General features: G+C 39.5%; 1 protein-coding gene across 1 annotated transcript in view; it reads left to right on the plus strand.

Annotated features, from left to right (window-relative positions):
* LMBRD2 (LMBR1 domain containing 2) overlaps window positions 1–6,943 on the plus strand; it is a 53,669-nt gene extending 46,726 nt beyond the window's left edge. The window contains 3 exon segments of the mRNA XM_006903655.1: window positions 1,444–1,549; window positions 6,080–6,209; window positions 6,883–6,943. Coding sequence (XP_006903717.1) covers window positions 1,444–1,549; window positions 6,080–6,209; window positions 6,883–6,943 — 297 coding nt within the window.
* The last annotated feature ends 15,201 nt before the right edge of the window (window positions 6,944–22,144 follow it).

The following is a 22,144-nucleotide window of genomic DNA, read 5'->3' on the forward strand; positions in this document are numbered from 1 at the left end:
TCAGCTCCTAAATTCTTGATTTCTTCTCTTTAGTTTGTCTTCGCAACACTCTCCTGCATTGTTCAGTCTCTTCTGTTCAGAGTCTCTTCTGACATCCATCTCAGTATTTTCTTCCTCTTTTGTCTTTGTAATGACCTTTTGCATTCATCATGGATAATATTCTTGATATCCTCCCCACAATTCATCTGTCATTTACACATTAGTGTTCAAAGCCTCAAATCCATTCCTGAGATGATTTTTTTTAAATTTAGGTGGAATAGACTCATCATCAGAGTTTGGGTCTTGTGGATTATTGTTCCTTTTTGGCTTTTGTAGTTGGTATGTATGTTTTAGTTAATTATTGTAGTAGTGGGTTTCCCTGTATGCTTGTGGGTATTGTCCTATCACTGACAACATTATACTTGAGGATAGGTCTTGAAATGGTCTTTTGATGATGAACAAAACAGCCTTCCTATTCAGTCTGTCACTCCCGGCGTAGTGGACAATATGATTGTGATATTCAGAATGAACAATTCCAGTCCATTTTGGTTCATTAATGGCTAGGATCAAAATGTCTTTATGGATTCTACTTACTTTTTAAAAATTTCTAACTTTCCTAGATTCATAGCTTTGTACATTCCATGTTTTGGTAATTAATGGATGTTTACAACTGTTGCTCTTAATTTTGAATCACCCCCAACAGCAAATAAAGGTCCTACATTTGCTTGAAAGCTTTATTCGTTCTCATCATTAAAATAAGTTTTACTTGCGGAGGCATCCCTTTCCCAGTCATATTTTTTAGTGCCTTCCCACTGGAGGATCTTCTCTTCCAGTACTATTTTCAGATAGTGTTGTTGCTATTTGTAGCATTTCAGTAGCCCATTATTTCAGAAGTAAATGGCTAGTCTTGAATCCTGGTCTGCTTCTGGAAGCTCAGCAGAAACCTGTTCAAATATCCTGCAGATATTTGAAGTTGTTCCACCATAACTTCGAGCATCATACAGTCCAGTTAAGTGACATGATTTTGAATGTCATCTGCCAAAAGAGTCAAAAAGAATCGTCATAGATATTTTAGAGTGAAACTTTTCATTGAATGCTTAATTGAATGAGTTCTTTTGTCTCTTTAAGTTCAAAGATTGGAATGAGAAAAGCTATATTGATTATATTACTCTACATCTGTCAGTGTGTTGTTGTTGTCTACTGCTGAGTTAGAACCAAGTCATAACTGACCCTCCAGTGGGTGTTCAGAGGCTGTAAAATACACAGAGATTGCCCAGCTTCTCCTGTGGACGAGCTGGTGACCTCAAACTGTCTTTGTGTTGGCACCTCAACTCCTTACCGCTAAGTCACCAGACCCACCTTGTCAGTATGTTACGAATGGTGAATTATTCTCTTCTGGCGTTTTCTTGTGGGTGTTTGTTTTGTTGCCATCGTTATATGTTCATTTGTTTTTTTCTTTCCTAGGAGTGGAAAGAACGCTATGGACACAATAGAGAAGATTCCACTAGGAACAGGAATGTTCATGCCAACCCAAAAGAGTCTGACTTCTCTGATGTTAGTAACAACCGGTGTAAGTAATTTGTTTTCTATTTCTCACAGATTTGGTTGCTTAATTGGTTTACACTTGCTTGTGTAAACACTGAGCCTGAGGATAGAAACTGAAACCTCTCATCATCAGGTCCATTCCAGCTCACAGAAACCCTGTAGAATAGAAGAGAACGACTCGCTGATACTTCCGGGGTTATAATACTTAAGGGAGATGACTGCCACATCTTTCCATCTTCTCCCAGGGAGCAGCTTAGTGGGCTCAAACCACCCCTCTCTGAGCTAGTAGCTAAATCCTTAATCACAGGACTCCTTAAGGATCAAGATACCCATTCAGAAAAATCTTTATAGAGTGATAAGTGTACTTTTGTAGTGACTTTTCTTTCTTATATCCTTCAATGTTTAGAAAGAAGGAAAAACTCTAGCATGTACTGTGTAGAGAAGGAGAACTGGGCATCAGATGATGGTCATAGGTATCCAAACCTAAGTAATAGCAGCAACAGTTATCAGGCTGTTCTCAGCAGAGGCTTATTTCTACTATTTCCTCAGATTTTTTTCCCTCTCACTTTTTAATCAGTGTATTTGTGTGTTTTGTATTGTGTACCATTGAGTTGGAGCCAACTTATAGCTGCCCCTCCAGTGAGTTTTCTGAGGCTATAAATTGTATGGGAGGAGACAGTCTATCTTTTTTTCTCTAGTGAATTCAAACCATATGCTGTTGGGTTGGCAATGTAATTCGTTACCACTAGCACATCAGAGCTCCCTTTTTTTATAAGTTGTTGTTGTTTTATGCCTTTGAGTCGCCTGCAACTCATAGCAACCCTACGTATAACAGCCCTAAACTCTGCTCTGTCCTGTGCCAGTCTCACTATCTCTGACACACCTACCCCCGTTACCCCAGTCACTGAATCAATCCACCTCATAGTCTTCCTCTCCTGCGCTGTCCCTTCACCCTCCCAAGAATGATGTCCCTCTCGAAGGACTGGTCCCTCCTTGCAACATGTCCAAAGTATGTCAGACGAAGCTTCAGAATCCTTGCCTCCAAGTAACAGCCTGGCTTCACCCTCTCCAGGACAAACCTGTTTGTTTTCTTAGCAGTATATTCAGTACTCTTCTCCCACACTACAGCTCAAAGGCATCAATTCTTCTGTCATCCCTATCCATTGTCCAGCTTTCTGATGTATAGCAAGTGATTGCAAAGACCATGGCATGAATCAGGTGCACCTTAGTCTCCAGACTGACATCATTGCACTTCAGTACTTTAGAGAAGTCTCTTAACTGCAGGTTTTCCCATCTCAATACATCTTTTCATTTCCTGGCTGCTGGTGCCAAGAATGTTGACTATAGAGCCAAGCACACCAAAATGGTGAACAATCTCATCTTTTCACCATCAATCATGACACTGCCAACTGGCCCATTGGAGAGAATCTTTGTTTTCTTAATACTGAGCCTCAATCCATACTGAACACTGCAGTCCCTGACCTTTCACCACCAGTGCTTTAGGTCCTCCTCAGTTAGTAGATGTGTGATATTCAACAGTTTCTGTACAACTTACTGTTTTTACATGATGACAGTATTTTCCCAGGTATTTCCTTTCTGTCATGGTACTTATATGTTAGTGAAGTACTGACCACAGGCAGGAGTCGTCTGTCACTTGATGTGGGTTAGGAGGCCTCCTGATGTCCTTTGCCCTGCAGGGACATAAGGTAGAAGCCAGTTACTACTGGTGATATTACAAGAAAATTAATGAGTAATCCTCAGTTTTGAAGGAAGTTCTGTTGATGAGACATAAATAGATATAATTAAGTTTTCACTGTTGACTTTTACTATCAATATCTTTGTAAATCAAATAGTTACTTGTCTTTGGAGATTAGAAACATCACATATAAATGTGGGTGTTTTGTGCATAATGCAATCCTATGAAGATAAAACCATATCTCAAACAGTAAACATTATACAAATTTGATAATTAAGAAAGAAGTGCTAGATTACATTGGCATTTTGTCATATATGACAATAACTGCGTTTGTGGGAACGTTCTGGACCCCCTGGATTATTTTGGGGAATGAGGGTGGCATTTCTAGTCAGAAATGAGCGAGTGCTGTCTGTCTGATTCTTCTTCCTTTTTTTCTTTCCATATATTTTGCAATGAAACCTCACTGCTCAAATCTTCCTATCAACTTTAGCAAAGTGCTCAGTTTTTGGGTCAGTGTTTTCAAGCAACTGAAACACCTGATTTACTTTAGGAAATCAAATCTATGGGGCAATGTATTGAACAATAAATCATATAATTGAATATTTGTGAGTGAAATCTAAGGAAAAAGCATTTGCATGCTGTCGTTGTTGTTGTGTACCATTGAATTGGAACCGAACCATAGCTAATCCTTTTGGCTGGTTGTCAGAGGCATTTAATCGTACGGGAGGAGATTACCCATCCTTCTCCTGTGGAGCAGCTGGTGGACAGCTTCTTGCCACTAGGCCACAAAAGCAAAAACATCAGACTTGTAATGTAAATATATATTAAGCCAAGAACTGCCTATATTTTCACAAAAAAAAAGTTACTTGGAGCCCTTTCTGTGAAAATGGCGCCGAAAATGAAGAAGGAAACCCCTGCCCCTCCCAAAACTGAAGCCAAAGCAAAGTTAAAGGCCAAGAAGATAGTCTTGAAGGGCATTCACAGCCACATAAAAAAAGATCTGCACATCAACCACCTTCTGGCGGCCTAAGACGCTAAGACTCCAAAAGCAACCCAAATACCCCCTGGAAGAGCACCTCCAAGAGAAACAAGTTTCCCCTGACCCCTGAGTCAGCCATGAAGAAGAGAGAAGATAACGACACACTTGTATTCACTGTGGATGTCAAGGCCAACAAGCACCAAATAAACAAACTGTAAAGAAGCTCCATGACACTGATGTGGCCAAGGTCAGCACTTGATTAGGCCTAATGGAGAGAAGGCCTATGTTCGACTTGCTCCTGACTATGATGCTTTGGATGTTGCCAACAAAATTGGGATCATCTAAACTGAGTCCAGCTGGCTAATTCTAAATACAAATTTTCCTCACCAAAAAATAAATAAAAATGTTGCTTGGCTTTGGGGAAACGCAGGATTAAGCATTAAGAGAGCCCTTTTTATTCTCCAAGTCCAGCTCTTTGCACTTTCCTTTATAATATTCTGTGTTCTCCCCCTGTCCTCTCAAATCTTCTGTTCAGCTCTTTTACTTTAGTATTGCTTTCCTTTGTTTGGCTTCAGAGGCTCTAGAGGAATTTTTAACAATTAAAAAAAAAAACCCTCCAGTCCCAAATGTTGGCTTTACCAGGCAGGGACTGTACAGTAACTGATTAATATATTTAATAATCTAAGAGAGCTCTGGTGGCCTCGTGAATAGAAGCAGCACTGCAATCCCAAAGGCACATGGTTCAAATCTACCAGCTGCTCCACAGGAGAAGTGTGGGCACTCTCCTATGCCATTTCCTCCCTCTGAACACCCACTTAGAGGGTCAGCTGTGAGTAATTTCCAACTCTGCAGCACAAAACAACAGAAAGAAGAGTATTGAATGGTCTGCCAAAAGAACAAACAAATCTGTCTTGGAGGAAGTAAAACCAAGGCACTTCTTAGAGGTGAGGATGATGAGACTTAATCTCACATATTTCAGCCACGTTGTCAGGAGGTTCCAGTCCTTGAAAAAAAGGTATCATGCTTAGAAAAGTAAATGGTTGGCAAAAGAGAGAGAGAGACAACTCAACAAGATGGATTGACACAGCAACTGCAACAATGGGCTATAGGATGTTCAGGCTAAGGCAAGGTTTGGTCTGTTATTCATTGGGGGCTTGTAAGTTGGGAGTTGACGCCGTAGCACCCAACACCAATTTTAATCCCGTTTCTAAGGGAATTACATATATATTCATCTTCTTAATAAAAGTTGCAATATTTTTTTTTCCTTTGTGTCAGTCTGTAACATATATTAATATTGAATAAGAAAGTTTTTGGTGGTGGTGGTGGTGTGTGCCATCGAATCACCTGTGACTCATAATGACCCTGTGTACATTAGCTCTGAATTCTTCCCTGTCGTGAGTCAGTCTCATTCACTCTGACACACCTACCCACATTATCTCAGATACTGTATTAATCCTTCTCATTCAGAATCTTCCTCTCCTGTACTGTCCCTCCACCCTTTCAAGCATGACATCCTTCTCCAAGAACTAGCCCTTCCTGGCCATGTGCCCCAAGCATGTGAGATAGCTTCAAAATCTTTGCCTCCAAGGAGAAATTTGGTTTCCCCCCTCCCGACTCTAAGACAGACCTTTTTGTTCTCTTGGTAGTCCATGGTATGTTCAAGACTCTTCTCCAGTACCTGGAGAACCCAACTCAAAGGCTTCAATTCTTCTTCTGTCACCCTTAGTCATTGTCCAGCTTTATGATGCATAGCAAGTAATTTGGAAGACCATGGCCTGGATCAGGCACCTTAGTCTCTAAAACTGACATCGTTGGTTTTTAGCACTTTGGAGAGGTTCCTGACAGCAGTTGAGACACTCTTTTTTCCTTTCCTTTTGCAGCTGCATCCAAATATACCAGGGCTAATAGTAGGACTGAAAGAGACCGGATAGAACTCCTCCAAGATGCAGAGCCATTGGATTTCAATGCCGAAACGTTCACTGATGATCCTCTTGAGGCTGAGTCAGGAAGGTAAGATAAGAAAATGTTCATCTCTATTAATAACAAGAAGCAAATTAAGCAACTTTTGATTACTTCTTATACTTTTTAGTGCTTTATTGTTTAACGTAAGCATTCAGTGGAAATTGAAATTGACACTTTCATACACTACAGTAGTAGTGTATATAAATGAGAAAGAAGACTTGAAATAGTAGCAGGAACCTCAACAACATTTTTGTGCTGATCTCTGACAGTCTCAAATAAGAAACGTCTTTTACAACAGATACAAAGCTTTTTCTGGGTATTAGGTCCTATTCTAAGTACTTTAAAAAGAATGTCATATGTTATGACTGTAAGTACAATTATATATTAATTACAGAAATGCTAAGTAACTAGGCCTAAATCACAGCTTGTAAACTCAAAAAGTTCAAGCACTAGCAGGCTGTCTCTAGTCTGTTTTAATCATGCTGTGAGGAGGCCGTGGTACCTAGTTGGAATGGTTATTAAATAAACTTTTTGTGCATCTTTTGCATTTTGCATTCTTCACTCTGTTATGTATATATTAATTTCTAATTAAAGAAATCTTTTTGAGATAAGATCCCAGAGGATCTGAATAGATTTCACAGGACTGTCATTGAGTTGATTTTTGGGCTTTTCTTATTCTGCTCACAATGCCTCATAATGTTTCTTCCTGTTTACTTTACAGGTATCAACATGCTGGACGCTATCTCTCCATGTCTCGTGGTACAATGTTTGATGATGTCTAAAGACAAGACATCTGCCAAAAGGAATTCGTGGAACAACTAGCTGAGTTCACCACAGTAGTTCGGTCCTTTTGAACGTCTGTATGCCCTAGAATTACTCTCTGCTCTGGGTGAAAAGTGTCAGAATAGCAAAAAAGGCATGGAGAATTCACTACATCTTAGTAATAATAGTTTATCTGTTGTTTATTGGATAGAGTATCATCTTTCCTAATAGAATTTTTTCTATACCATACCTTAAGTCTCTGCCTTTGAAGTACAGTTACCTTGGAAGGATTTAAGTCATGATAAAGATGTTAAGGACATGCCGTCTTACTTGGTCTGGGTTAGTTGGGGGTTTGGGTTTATTTTCCAGGGCAGCCTGTTTTTCCCCAAGATCCAAGAAAACTATAAATCATAACTACGGTATTATCATGATTTACATTTTGTGCTATTTCTAAAAGATGTTAAGACTCAATTTCCCAGAGATAAAAGTGAATAAAGACCTCAACTAATAATGATCTTCACAAAACCCAGGTTTTAAAACAAAGCTTATATCAGTCACATAAATGTCGAAAGCTCTTTTTTTACTCTTTATGCAAATTATTGGGGGTTTTGCATGTATAGTTAAAATTATCCTTCAATTGCTAGTATTAGTATCTTTAGCATGTGTGGAATAATCAGGTGATAAATTCTTTCAGTGTTTGGTTGTAACTGGAAGTTTTTGTATGCTTTTGGTATTACTTTGTAAAGATTTTTATTTCAAAGAAAAATGTTCACATTTATTATTTAACATATTAAGTATTGTTCATTCCATTCAAGGAGAAGCCATTATTGAGAAATAGTTCATTTCAGTTTTGTTGCGGTTTTTGGGGTTTCTTTAAATAGCCAAAGAATCCTACCAAGTTCCCCAATTTTTAAAGTTGCCTGTTTTTCACATAAGAATATCTGATTACACAAAGGAGAAGAGTGAATGCATTTAGTACTGTCACTAACATTTAATTTGTGGTTTTGTATAAACTAGAAAACTAAATTAGAATGGAAATGTGTTAAAATAACTTGTTGGTTACACATGCTCATTATTTGAAGTGTTTTGGATTTTTTAAAATCTTTGTGTTTAAGCCAAAGTCAAGCATTAATAATTAATAATGTTCAAGCCCCAGTGCTTTACTGCAGAGGTGTTCTGGTGACCTCATCTGTAGGAAGTTATGCTTCTTACTCAAAACTGGCACCTCTCTGGCAATTTGAATCTTTCAGCAGCTACTCACGAGCAGTATGGGCAGTCTGCTTTCCCCTGCCATTTACAGCCTGAAACCCAAGGTCAGCCGTGAGTCAGTTACGATTCAGTGCAATGAATTTTGAGCTTGAGTGGTTTATTGCACAGAGAGCATGGTTGAGTACAGCGTACTGGCAGAGCATCTGTACACCTGAGACAGTTGCAGATTTTTAGGAACCATAAGGTGTCAGTGACCACATCTATGCTTGCTCAAGTCAGTCACAGTTGAACACCTCTTATGCTACGTAATTATTACTAGTACTCATGTTCACTCTCAACTGTCCAAATTTAGAAATAAGCTATATGGTAACCTTAATGATAATATAGTTGCATTTCTTAAAGGTAATTAGGCCTTCTCTGAATCATATATTTGAAATTTTTCTTTTCCTCTTTAATTGGTATCATAATACAATATTTTTTAAGACAGTTCTGTAGGGATACTGAACGGGAGTATGATCCTTCTTACCTGATTTTCTTCAGTTGTTAATAGTCTTTGAGATTTAAATCTGTTTAAAATAGCTTTCCCTGAAGATATACAGAGTCCAAGGTCATAGCGACTTGGTGTGAACAATCATGTGGGCAGTCATGTGTGCACACCCCCACATACACGCCTTGCGCTTTAAAGTATGGACATGGCAGTAGGCCAAGAGCAGCATTTAATACCCTTTGTAACCACATCATTGACTCCTTGGATGCCTTGGGCAAGTGACAGAACCATTCAGTGCCTCACTTTCTTCATTTGCAAGATGCAGATGAAATTTGCCATCTACTTACAGATCTACCTCACAAAGGTGTTGTGAGGGTGTTGAGGGCCATGTATATATACTGGAGTTGAAAAAGAGGAAGAAAAAGAACAAAAGATAAGCCAGTAGTCATGGCACTTGAAATGGTATTTGAAGTACTCAGTACTTCAAGGTGATTGATGTAGAAATGATCGATCATTCCAGAAAGGGTCTGGTTCCTTCTAATTACAAAGAATCCTGCAAGTCACCAGAGCAAAAGCTCTGTTTGATGAGAATTCATCAAAAGGCCTTTGAAAAGGCATTTCTCACAAGGCTTTGTCATAATATCCAGGCGCTGTTAACGAAGCAGAAACAGGAAAAGACTATTCAGTTACATTTATGATACTTTGATAAGACAAATTGACATGAATGTGTAATGGGACATGACTCCTTGATTTTTTTTATTACGGTAATTGAAGTATGTATATACTTCAGGTAATATAGATCCTTCCATGACTTTCAGATCATTTCCAATGTAATTTTCAGTTGTTTCAGTGTTCTCAAGTACTGAGCCTTTAAGCCGAGTTTGTCTACAGGATTGTATACACACATCATTCCCTAATAGCAGATTGCCCTTGGGGAGTTCACTGTCCATCTTTAGTTAATAGTAAGTTTGGTTTAGAAGGCAATGTTTAACCCCCAAAACAGCTTATTGCTATAAAACTGAGTTAAAATTTATTAAACCTCCTTGTATCAAAACCCCCCAAAATTTTGTCATAGGTACAAAGAGGTTTCTGGTTTGAAAGCCTTTTTAATATCTAATTAAATTTATTGCAAAATGTTACTAAATCTAAATTCATGTACTTTATATGCAAATTATGGAAATATTTCTGGCACTTTTTGATGTCTTCTTTAAAAAAAAATCTAATCATAACCGATTAAAGTTTTCTAAGTAACTTTTTAAATAATTGTTAAGAATACCCAGTAAGCTTGTTAATTCACATTAACCAATGAAGAAAGTAATAATTGATGTTGTGCTTTCACTTGTGAATTACTGATTAACAGTTTTACAATTAATAGCTTGTTATTATCAGTAGGCCACTTTTTAAGAAATATTCAAACTATATAAAATATAGGCTTAAATTATTTTGATTGACTCTCTTACCAACAGAATTCAAGGGCCTTAGAATAGAGTCTTATCATACAGGTGGCCCTCACTTCACAGAAATGCTAAGAACAAAAACCAAAACATTCGAGAGCTGTGCCTTTCTAAACAAACTCAGACTCACTTGGTTCTGAGTCTGAACCAGCTTACCCGTAGCTGACCATCTCTTGGGTTTCCAAGGCTGTAAATCACCCGGAAGCAGATGGCCTGTATTTCTCTTGTGAAGTCATTGGTAGATTCAGAACACCAGAGAGGTGCAGGCTTCGTGTTAGCAGTGAAGCTTCCTACAGAGAATTTGCTGGTCCTGAGCTTTAGACCGCCACCAGTAGTTTATTATTGGATCATATGTAGTCATCTCATTATAAACTGGCTCTTTATCCAAATTAAATGCAGATGGGGAAATAATTTCTTTTCTACTCTAGTAGCATTTTTATAAAGAAATTTCATTTATTTGCAATAGCAAACCCAATTTTTTCATGCCTTTAATAGGCTTCAGGATATTCTTGATGGTTCCTGATTACCATATTAAAAAAAAAACAGACTCTGTAATAGTGATCCCAGCTGTATGATGGTGTGAGTTTGTTGTGCTTACAAATCCAGAGAGGCATGCCTGAAAGGCCAAGAAGGTTACTATGGGTCAGCAGCATGCCTGAAAATTCAGTTAAATACATTCACACTCTAGGCAAAGTCCTCGGGATTTTTTTCCTTTTTTTAATTGAGATTTTAATGAAAGATTATCGAGAACTTGGATTTCCATTCATTCATTGTTGCACCTTTTCCTCCCTGCTCACTCCTTCTCCTCAGTTCACTTTTCTCTTTGAAAAGAATAACAATTCTTTCATTGGTATACAATCCCCTCCCCCCTCCACTTTATGATGCAGCTCCTACTCTGGACTCTTGTCATGCAAACAATTGTTGTTGTTGTTATGTGCCATCAGGTCGCTTGCGACTCATAGGGACCCTATGTACAAGAACCCTAAATGCCATTCTATCCTGTGCCAACCTAGCCATCTCAAACACACTCATTCCCACCACTCCAACTCACAGAATCGATCCATCTCATCAAAGGTTTTCCTCTCCTGTACCGCCCCTCCACTCTGCTAAACATGATGTCCATCTCCAAGGACCAGTCCCTCCTTGCAAAATGTCCAAAGTATGTCAGACAAAGCTTCAGACTTCTTGACTCCAAGGAGTGTCAAGGAGCATTCTGGCTTCACCTTCTCCAGGACAGAGCTGTTTGTTCTCTTAGCAGTCCATGGTGTATTCAACACTCTTTTCCAATCCATATTCAACACTCTTTTCCAGCACCACAGCTCAGAGGCATCAATTCTCTTTCTAACTTCCCTATTCACTGTCCGACTCTCTGATGCATAGCACATAATTGTGAAGATTATAGCCCAGATCAGGTACACCTTAGTCTCCAGCCTGATGTTATTGCTCTTCAGGACTCTTGAAAGGTCCCTCACAGCTGACTTTCCCAATGCAATTTGTCTCTTGATTTCTTGGCTGCTATTACCAAGAGTGTTGACTGTGGAGCCAAGTAAATGAAAACTATTAACTATCTCAATTTATCTTCTTTAAACAGTTCTCTCCCTCATCTGTTTCAATGCAGTGTATATTATTTATCCCTTCTTTTTCTAATTTCCCCCCAAACTCGATGTCTGTCCTGTTTCATAACAGTGGCATTGTGCAGTATTTGTCCTTTTGTGACAGAGATATTTCACTCAATATAATGTCCTCCAGGGTCACCCATTTTTTATACTAGTTCACGAATTTCTTCAATGCTTCATAGTATTCCATTGTGTGAATATACCAGAGTTTCTCTGTCCATTCGTTTGTTGATGAGCACTTGGGTTGTTACCACCTCTTTGCTATTGTGAACAAAGCAGCAATAAAAATAGGTATGCATATATCTGCTTGGGGACAGTTATGGTTTCTTTAGGGTTTATTCCCAGTAGTGGAATTGCTGGGTCAAATGGAATTTCTATTTCCAAGTTTTTGAGAAAGCGACATACTGCCTTCCATAGTGGTTGCACCATTTTACACTCCCACCAACAGTGAATAAGGATTCCAGTTTCTCCACAGCCTCACCAGCATTTGTTGTTTCCTGCTCTGTTGAATTTTGCTATTATTACGTGGGTGAGATGATATCTCATAGTTGTTTTGATTTGCATCTCTCTTAGAACTAGGGATTTTGACCATTTTTTCCTGTGCTAGTTGGCCATCTGAGGGTCGTCTTTGGTGAAGTATTTGTTCATAGCCTGTGCCCATTTTGCATTTGGTATGTTTATCTTGTTGTGGTGCTCAAGTATTTTTTAAATTCTAGATATAAGTCCCTTATCTAACATGTCAAATATATAACATATATTTTCCCATTCTGTGGCTTTTCCTTTTTACCCTATTGGAAAAGCTTTGGATGTACATAGGGATTTTATTCTTAGAAGATCCCATTCATCTGTTTTTTCCTCTCCTGGTTGTAGGTTTTTCAGGATGCTTGGAAGACTGTTCATGTTGTGGATTAGGACTTCTAGAGTTCTTCCAAGTTTTTCTCTAATGAAGTTTATAGTCTTTGTTTTTAGTCCTAGGTCTTTGATCCACTTTGAGTTGGTTTTTGTGTATGGTGTGAGATGTGGGTCTTGTTTGAGTTTTCTGCAGATAGTTTTCCAATTTTGCCAGTAACTTTTGTTAAAAAAAGCTATCATTCCCCCCCCCCAACTGATTTCATCTTCTTGTCAAACATCAGTTGATCATAGGTAGATGGGCTGTTTTCTAGATTCTCAATTCTAATCCGTTGATCTATGTGCTGTGTTGACCACCACAGCAGTGTAGTAGGATTTGAAATCAGGTAGTGAGATGCTTCCTACCTTGTTTCTCTTTTTAAGGAGTGCCTAACTTCTTCGGGGTCTTTTCCCATTGAATCTCAGAAATCAAATGGATTGTATTATATTACACTCTCAAAGGAAATGGGCATTGGGTTTCTCTGCCTTTCATACAGTCAATCCATCCTCTGTGAGGTGATTTTGGGTGACTTTGAACATGTCAGGAGATTTTTCTTCCATGTTTTTTGTACACAACTGCTTTGGCTGATCTGTATACTTGAACTAGTTCTGATTGCTGATCCCACCCCCTTGAAGTAGGAAGCAGTATTGCACCTACAGGAAGTAGTGAGACAGAGCTCACTTAGGACTTCAATGTGAAGTAGTGTGCTGCAGAGAGAAACTCCACCTCATACCTTGGGCATGTAGCCAGAAGGGACCAACCCTTGGAGAAGGACATCATACTTGGAAAGGTGGAGAGACAGCACAGAAGAGGAAGACCCCAGATGAGATGCATTGATACAGTAACTGGGGTAATGGGCAGTTGTATCAGAGGCAGTGAGATTGGCTCAGGATAAGAAGAGTTCCAAGCTATTGTGCATATGGTCACTATGAGTCACTTGCACATAACAACAGGACACACTTCCGTAAATTCCATTCTTTTCAGTGTAATGTTTTAGCATAAAAATGAACTTACAGAATGAAAGTGATTGTCAGAAAGGTCTGTCAGTAAAAACATTAGCCATGAAACCTTTTTATAAAGAAGAATTCTAATACTATACAGATAGTTGTCAGAATTTCCTTAAGTGTGGTTAGAACAATACAAAGAGAGTTGCAGGAAGCCTTCCCAAAATACAAATTCCCTCTGTGAAGGGTGTTTCTTTATGCCTCATTGACTCTTTCTTGCAGGAACATTTGAAAGACACTTGGAAGTGTTCTCCCTTTTCCACATCCTGGGGACCAGGCTCCTGGGCAGCAATGAGAACCTGCCTCCTCACTACTTTCTTCCAAGTCAGCCTGAGTTTCCTACAAGTTGTACTTCCATTTCCAAAAGATAGGTTCATTGAAGCCTCTCTATCATTTTCAGTGTCTTAACCTTTGTTAACAAAGCAAGAAGATTGTTCTGTTCATTGTTATTAGCAAATGTCTTGGAGGGAAATGTTTCCTTTTGTGGTTATCTGGTCTTAAACCTATTTTGTAAGAGGAAAATTTTACTGTGAAGTGTAAGAGGTTTACTATGGCAGATATATCCAGAATAAAATATTAAACCATATAATATCACCTAAAGGTGATTATTATTATTGACATAAGTCTTATCAACCTAGTCACTTAAGTGTATTTCTTAAAAGAGTGCTGACTGGCATCTTCCCTACTTAATATACTAAGTTCTAGGGGAGAGAGAATGCGTTTTTTTTTTAAAACAATCCAATGGATTTGTTTTTGTTTATATTTAAAAAAAAAACCTTGAAGGATTTTTCTCATTTAGAAAGTAGAGACTATGTGGACCTATCTTTTAAATTACTGTAAGATAATATATATTTATAAGGATAACTAGAAGTACTCTAATATTAATATTATTACATCCTGATATTTAATTTCCACACAATGTTTTTATATGTAATCATTGGTAGTATAGCTTTTAAGTCGTTTTCCGGACTTTCAAAAATAAGTGTTGCCCGGAGCCTATGTCTTTAGGCAGTATTCCACAATTCAGTAAACCAGTGTGAATTTGAAATACTCTTACATCTATCTCATCAGTATCCTTTGTATGTACTAGTACCCAAGCAAAGTATACCAAAAGCCTAATTTCTACATCTCATTAGTAAAATATATGTTTATCTAATTGAGTGGATTAGGTGAAATAGATGATAACTCTTTTCAAATGTGCTTCTAATCATAATTCTTCAGATGGTTAATTATGTTCAATTTTGGTGTGTGATGCCAAATTTCTATTTAATCAGCTACTACTAGTTAGTGATAGATTCTCTTCCCAGCTACCAATGAGTTGAAAATTTAATCTGTTTTCTCTCAGATTCTTTGCATTTTTCAAATGAGTGTTTGGAAAAGGCTACGAAGTGCTGCCTTGACAGTGAGGTAGCCTTTCTGGCCTTATCTGTGTGCAGCTGTCTTTCAGTTTGTTTTTGACAAAGTCATGACTTGGAGTTGCTTTATAGTATTTTAATTTATTGTTGGTGTAATGAATTTTTTGAAATGTTTATTTGATTAGCTGTTAAAATACAGAAAATCATGTAGTTTTTGCATGAAATAAAGTCCATTTCTACAAGTTGCTAAGAACTTTTGTAAATTAATTGTGCGTTTTATTTCATTCTACCTTTGAGGTTGAGATTCTTTTGATTTAGACATCTATTGTTCTCTGCACATTTGCTAACAAATACTATAAAAGAAATGCTTTAAGAAAATTAAATGCATGTAGATTCCACATTATTTTATCTTGTGATATAACTAAAACTAAAGTAATTTTAGTAATTTAAAACCAGATTTAGGAAAACCAGTCTATTAACTTCTGTACACATCCTTTTGTACCAGCACTTTGAGAGTGGTAAAATGAAAAATAAATGTTTTTACAATTAAAGTAGGTTCTCTTATTGAAACATGCAAATGACCAAAACCTGGATTTTCTCGTGTCTTCACTGTGGGCAGTTTGACTCCTGTGCATTGTTGTGAGTGTTGTCAGTAAGAATAACTGCATCTATCACAAAGGAGCAACAATTTTGTAAAATACTGTATAACATGGGAGAGTCTAGAGAGCATTATGCTGAGTGAACTAACTCAGTCCTGTAAGGACAAATAATACAAAAGACCATTTGCAAAAATAGAAGGATAACTAGTAAGATGTGTATAACTGTCCTAAAGGGGAAAGGGACTGAGAGTGGGAAGAAGTGAAAATCACTAGGATAGCAGAGTTTGGTGGGCAGAGGGAGGTGTGTGAAGGAACAAGGAAAGATCCAGTGGGCATCTGAAAAGACAGGATAGCAGTGGGTATAGATGAATGGTGATTCATTTTCTTAAACACTATGTGGCTGAATGACCGTAAACACAGTGTGATTGTAGGATTGTGTGTGATGCACAATGTCTACGAATTTTGTATGCAAACAAGTATATTAAAAGTGTCATGCAAAGGAACTCAATCTAGTATGGTTACCAGAGAAGACAAGGGCAGGGAGAAGAGTAGAAAATTAACTGATAGACAGCAAACATTGGTATAGGTGGAAAAATCTAACATGGAATGAGTAGACAGCCGTTATTGTAGGTACTGTAATTGGTGCTGTGGAACAGAATGTGCACAAATGGTTGATTACGGGGTAGAAACTTTGACTTAAATCACATTTGGGGGGGGGGCGAAACCAAGTGCACAAAGCACAAGTCTGTGGATTTGTCTTACAGTTTCCTCTGCTCTGCTTTCTTAAGGGCTAGAACTGCTACCTGCTCTCTCTCCCTCATAGAAGAGGGCTGGAAGCTGGGTCTCTCAGGGAGAACAGGAAAGGCGTGGGAGACAATTGGACCACCAAACAGATGATATGAAACCTGGTGGCAGTACTTCTGCCAGAAGCCAAAAGAAGGGTTACACCAGGAAGTAAACACCTTCCCAACCCAGGAATCCAGGGGAAGTCCTGCAAGTCCCAGGGCAGGGCTAGGCTCTGACCAGGCTTTGGAGACTTGGCGCCAATAAAGGCCATCCACTTGGGGCGGTTCTCTTCGCCCACATCCTGCCACTTGGTTTGGCTCCACCTGTGCTTTTAAGGGCCGGCATCTTTCATTTTAAATCTTGCACAACCTGCTTTTCACCAGCTATAGCTCTACTAAAACTTTTTCAATTGTTTAGTTAAATTGCCTGAATTTGTAGGTGTATGTATGTTCACTTACCTGCAGTTAGCTCAACTCTTCCGCCTCCATGGAGGAGAATTAAAAAAAAATCTGATTATAGCAGGTTTCATGCCAGACCTCAATCCAGGAGCAAAACCCAGCAGTAATATCTTCAACTGTACTTTAACAGGGTTTTTTCCTAAACTACCCTGAGTGTCCCACTCAACCTTGCAGAATAAGAAGTTGCAAAAAAGCATAGCTATTGCTTGTGTTTTGGGGGTGTAAACATTGAGAACTATACCTCCACATCTGGCTGACTACCAACCCCATCTGGATACTAAAGCAAACCACACCTCCGGAACTGTGGTGAAGAGAATGTAAGAATTAAGTACCAGCTTTCCTGCTCTTACCTGCCAGGCTCCTGGAATCACCTGTCTCAGCATCGCACACAGACTACAGAAAAATAGATTTGCAGCTGAGGTAATAAGTAACCAACTCATGGAGGGCTTACTTTAGCTCCAGAAAACTCACAACTGTCGAGTTGATCGTGATGCAGCAACTGCACAGGACAGAGCAGAACTGCCCCAGAGGTTTCCTGAACTGTAAGTCTGTTCCTAAGCCACTGGGACAGACCTACAGACCACATCACATACGTTCGGCATGTTGTCAGGTGGGACTGTCCTTGGAAGAAAGACACCAAAAGGCTGAGAAGGGTGGGCAGTCAAAGAGAGGAAGGCCCTCCCAAGTCAGTGACACGGTGACTTAACAGCAGGTCCCAGTACATCAGAGATCATAAGGATAGCACAGAATAAGGCAAAGTTCAAATCAGCCATTCGCAGGGTCACTCCATGGCACTTAAGTCCATTTCTATTATTATTCCCCACTGACTTGGGCTAAAGGAAAACTGTGGGGTTTTGGGGACTTCACGTTTACCTGAGATGTGGGCAGAGGGTTTCAAGGTCCATTGATGTCCCTCTTGTGCCAAGAAATATGGAGAACAACCACTTGGCCAACTGACTGGAAGAGATCTATATTTGTTCCCATCCCAAAGGGTGACCCAATAGAGTGTGGAACTGTAAAACAATATCATTAATTTGACATGCAAGCAAGATTCCACTGAAGATTGTCCAAAAACGACTGGAACAACACATCACCAGAGAACTGCCGGAAGTCCAGGCTGGGTTTAGAAGGGGTCGTGGTACTAGGGATAGTGTAGCTAATGTTAGATGGATCTTAGCTGAAAGCAAGGAATACCAGAGGAATGTCTCTGTGTTTCATTGACTATGCAAAGGCATTTGACTGTGTAGATCATAACAAACTGTGGCTGACTCTGAGAAGAATGGGAATCCCAGAACACTTGATTGTGCTAATGAGAAACCTATACTTGGACCAAGAGGCAGTCGTCAGAACAGAGCAAGGGAACACTGCATGGTTCAAAATTGCGAAGGGCGTACGCAGGGATGTGTCCTGTCTCCATACCTTTTCAACCTGTATGCAGAACAGATTATCCGGGAGGCTGGGCTCTATGAGGAGGAATGTGGGGTCAAGATTGGTGGAAGATCTATCAACAATCTGTGTTATGCAGATGACACAACCCTGCTTGCTGAAACTTGCTAAGGAGAACCAAAAGTGCTTGCTGCAGAGGGTCAAGGACTGCAGCCTCCAATATGGATTGAGGCTCAATGTCAAGAAGACAAAGATTCTCACCACTGGGCCAATTGGCAGCATCAGCATGAATGGTGAAGAGATTGAGATTGTTCACAGCTTTAGTCTGCTTGGATCCACAATCAACATTCTTGGCACCAGCAGCCAGGAAATTAAAAGACGTATTGCCATGGGAAAGTCTGCTGTTAGGGACCTCTCCAAAGTGCTGAAGAGCAATGGTGTCTCTCTGGAGACTAAGGTGCATCTGATACAGGCCATGGTCTTTGCTATCACTTGTTATATGCATCAGAGATTTGGACAATGACTAAGGAGGATAGAAGGAGAATTGATGCCTTTGAGCTGTGGTGCTGGAGAAGAGTATTGAGGGTACCATGGACTGCTAGGAAAACAAGCAGATTCCTCCTGGAAAGGGTCAAACCGGGTGGCTTCTTGGAAGCAAGGATTCTGAGGCTTCGTCTGACATACTTTGGTCATGTTGTAAGGAGAGACTGGTCCTTGGAGAGGGACATCATGCTTGGTAGGGTGGAGGGACAGCACAGGAGGGGAAGGCCTTCTATGAGGTGGATTGATTCAGTGACTGGGGTAATCAGGATGGGTGTATCAGAGATGGTGCGATTGGCACAGGACAGAGCAGAGCAGAGTTTAGGGCTGTTGCATAAGGTCACTATGAGTCGCAAGCGACTTGACGGCACATAACAACAACAACCTTCATGGTAAGGAGCTGTGCTGCCAACTGAAAGGTATGCAGTTCAAATCTACCAGCTGCATCCATGGGAGAAAGATGGGCAATCTTCGCCTGTACCTTTACTGCCTCTGAAAACCCACTAAGGGGTCAGATAATGGGTCTGTTCCAACTTGAGGGGACATATAACAATTAGACCAGACAAATTCCATTGCCCTCCTCCAAGGTCTTTTCATGTGAAAGTAAACACATAAGCAAGATGTATGTTGTCATGTGTGGTCTAGTTGCCTGTGACTCATAGTAACCCAATAAACAATAGCTCTGAATTAAGATGTATGAGCAACCCTCTTTTAGCACCCTGATGTGAATGAAACGTTAGCATAGCAACTTGAATACATTTACAGAAATTTGTAAGCATTTGGGGGTCTCAGGAGGAGCTGTTCAACTGGCAGTCCTGATTCCTCTTTCTTTACTACCTGCCTTTTCCTTTTCCACCATGTGCCAATATAAGCTACTTTCCTTGGATTACTGCAACTGCTGTAGTTACTGATTATTTCCCCTACAACAACATTCATGTGTGTGCAGAGGAGACTCGTACTTCCACAGGATTTCCAAGATTGCATACCTTCACAGAAGCGGACTGTACCGTCTTTCTCTTGCAGAGCAGCTCATGAGTTCAAACGTAGATCTTAAATCTAGGAGCTGAGTGCTTTAAGGACTTTCCCACTAAAGCTCTTTTTAGTATAATGTTGTGTACCATAGAGTTGGAACTAACTCATAGCTGACACCTCCAGTGCTTTTTCATAGGCTATAAAGCACATGGGAGGAGATTGGTCATCTTTCTCCCACTGGAAGCTCATGGATATGAACCACCTGCCTTTGGGTTGATGGTGCAACTCCTTACCCACTAAGTTACCAGAGCAATGGTGAGAGAAAAATCCTCAAAGAAGTAAAGGGATTGGCCTTGGGAATATCAAAACACATGATGCAGATAGGCTGAGAGCTTAAGATACACATTTGGAAGTAGAATAGCATCCACTTCGTAAACAACATGTCTCTGGAAACTATGAACTTTGATAAATGTCAGTAGTTGTAGAGGGGCTTCAGGCCTTTTGTTCATAGGGTTGCTATGAGTTGTACTTGACTCAAAGGCAATCAACAACTGTTTGTGCGTGTGTGTGTGTGTGTGTGTGTGTATCAGTAAGTTAAAAAATTAAGTCTGTGAGGCAAGAAGCAATTGCACAAGAGAGAGCTGAACTTGGATTGCCCAGCTTGCTGAGGAGAAGGGTTATGAGTTTCAAGTGTGACCAGACAGCAGGAGCATGGAGAGCACACATAAGCCCATTGCTGCAGTCACTGTGTCAGTCCATGTCTTTGAGAGTATTCCTCTTTTTGGCTATAATTTCACCAAAAGAAATCACATTAGATTGCCTTCTGTAAAGTGATTACATGACAAGGTATGACACAACACTAACTAGACCAGTGTTTGGACAAAGACCTAAGAACCAAGGCCTAGTCAAATTGACATCAAAGCCATCACATCAAATTAACAACTTTCTACAGAAATAGGTTGGTTTTCACAAAACACTTAACCCAAAATATCCAAAATATGCTTTCAAGATGATGATGATGTTGTTGTTGTTATGTGCTTTTAAGTTGACCACATCTCCTAGCTACTGAACCCTGCTCTATCCTGGGCCAATCTCACTGCCTCTGACACACCTACCCTCATTACTCCTTTCACTGTGTCAAGTCATCTCATCCAGGGCCTTCCTCTCCTGTGCTGTCCCTCCATCCTTTCAAGCATGATGTTTTTCTCCAAGGACCGCTCCCTCCTGACAATATGCCTAAAGTTTGTGAGACAAAGCCACAAAATTCTTGACTCCAAGGGGAAGTTTGGCTTTACTCTTTCCAGAAAAGATCTCTTGGCAGTCCATAGTATGTTCAATACTCTTCTTCAGCACCGCAACTCAAAGACATCAATTGCAAGGAAACACTACATGGTTCAAAATCAGGAAAGAGGTACATCAGGGATGCGTTCTCTCTCCATACCTTTTCATTCTTTATGTGGAACAGATCATTCAGGAGGCAGGATTTTATGAGGAGAAATGTAACATTAGGATTGGAGAAAGATTCATCAACAACCTGCATGACACAAATGATACAACCTTGCTTGCTGAGACAGAGGAAGGCCTGAGGTATTTACTATAGAGGGTCAAGAACTGTAATCTCCAATATAGACTGAAGCTCAATAAAAGGAGAACAAAGATTCTCACCAGTGGGCCAATTGGCAGCATCATGATAAATGGAGAAGAGATTGAGATTGTTAATAATTTCACAATCAACACTTATTTCCACAATCAACACTCTTGACACAAGCAGTCAGTAAAAGATTAATTTCATTAGGAAAATCTGCTGTCAAAGTCCTCTCCAAAGAGATAAGGAGCAATGATATCAGTCTAGAGACTAAGGTGTTCTAGATCACAGCCATGATCTTAAAAGTGTATTCAATACTAAAAATAAATGAGATATTCCACATTTTTAATACTAAAAATTTCAAACACAAGTGCCACAGAGTCTTTTCTGACTCTTGGAGGATTTCCATCAGGTTTTTGAGGTCGAAAATGATAATGGAAGGTGGCATCCCTTCTTTCTATCAAGGAGCCACTGGTGAATTCAAACTATTGAAGCTATGTAGCATTTGTAATAGCAGGACAGGCCCCTATAGGCTATGCTATCAGGGCTCCCTCCTTTTTTTGTACTTTGTAGTCTTAGGTACCTGGGTAAAATGGCAGACAAAGTATAAAATATATTGATTACATCTGTGGAAGGAACCATTGGAGAAGTTCAATATCGGCAGTAAAAACTAAGCCAGGTGCTGATTGTGGAACAGACTGTGCTTATGCAAGATCAAATTTAAACTAAAGAGGGTTAAATCATATCCACGGGAATAAAAATTTGACCTTGATTCTATCTATCTCCCATGAATTTAAAATCCAATTCAGGAATAGGTTTGAGGCCTTGAACACTAATAAATGAAGACTGGATAAGCTGTGGGGGGATATCAAGAATATCGT

Source organism: Elephantulus edwardii, unplaced genomic scaffold (assembly GCF_000299155.1).
Source record: "Elephantulus edwardii isolate Elephantulus edwardi_28Jun2011 unplaced genomic scaffold, EleEdw1.0 scaffold00395, whole genome shotgun sequence".
NCBI lineage: Eukaryota > Metazoa > Chordata > Mammalia > Macroscelidea > Macroscelididae > Elephantulus > Elephantulus edwardii.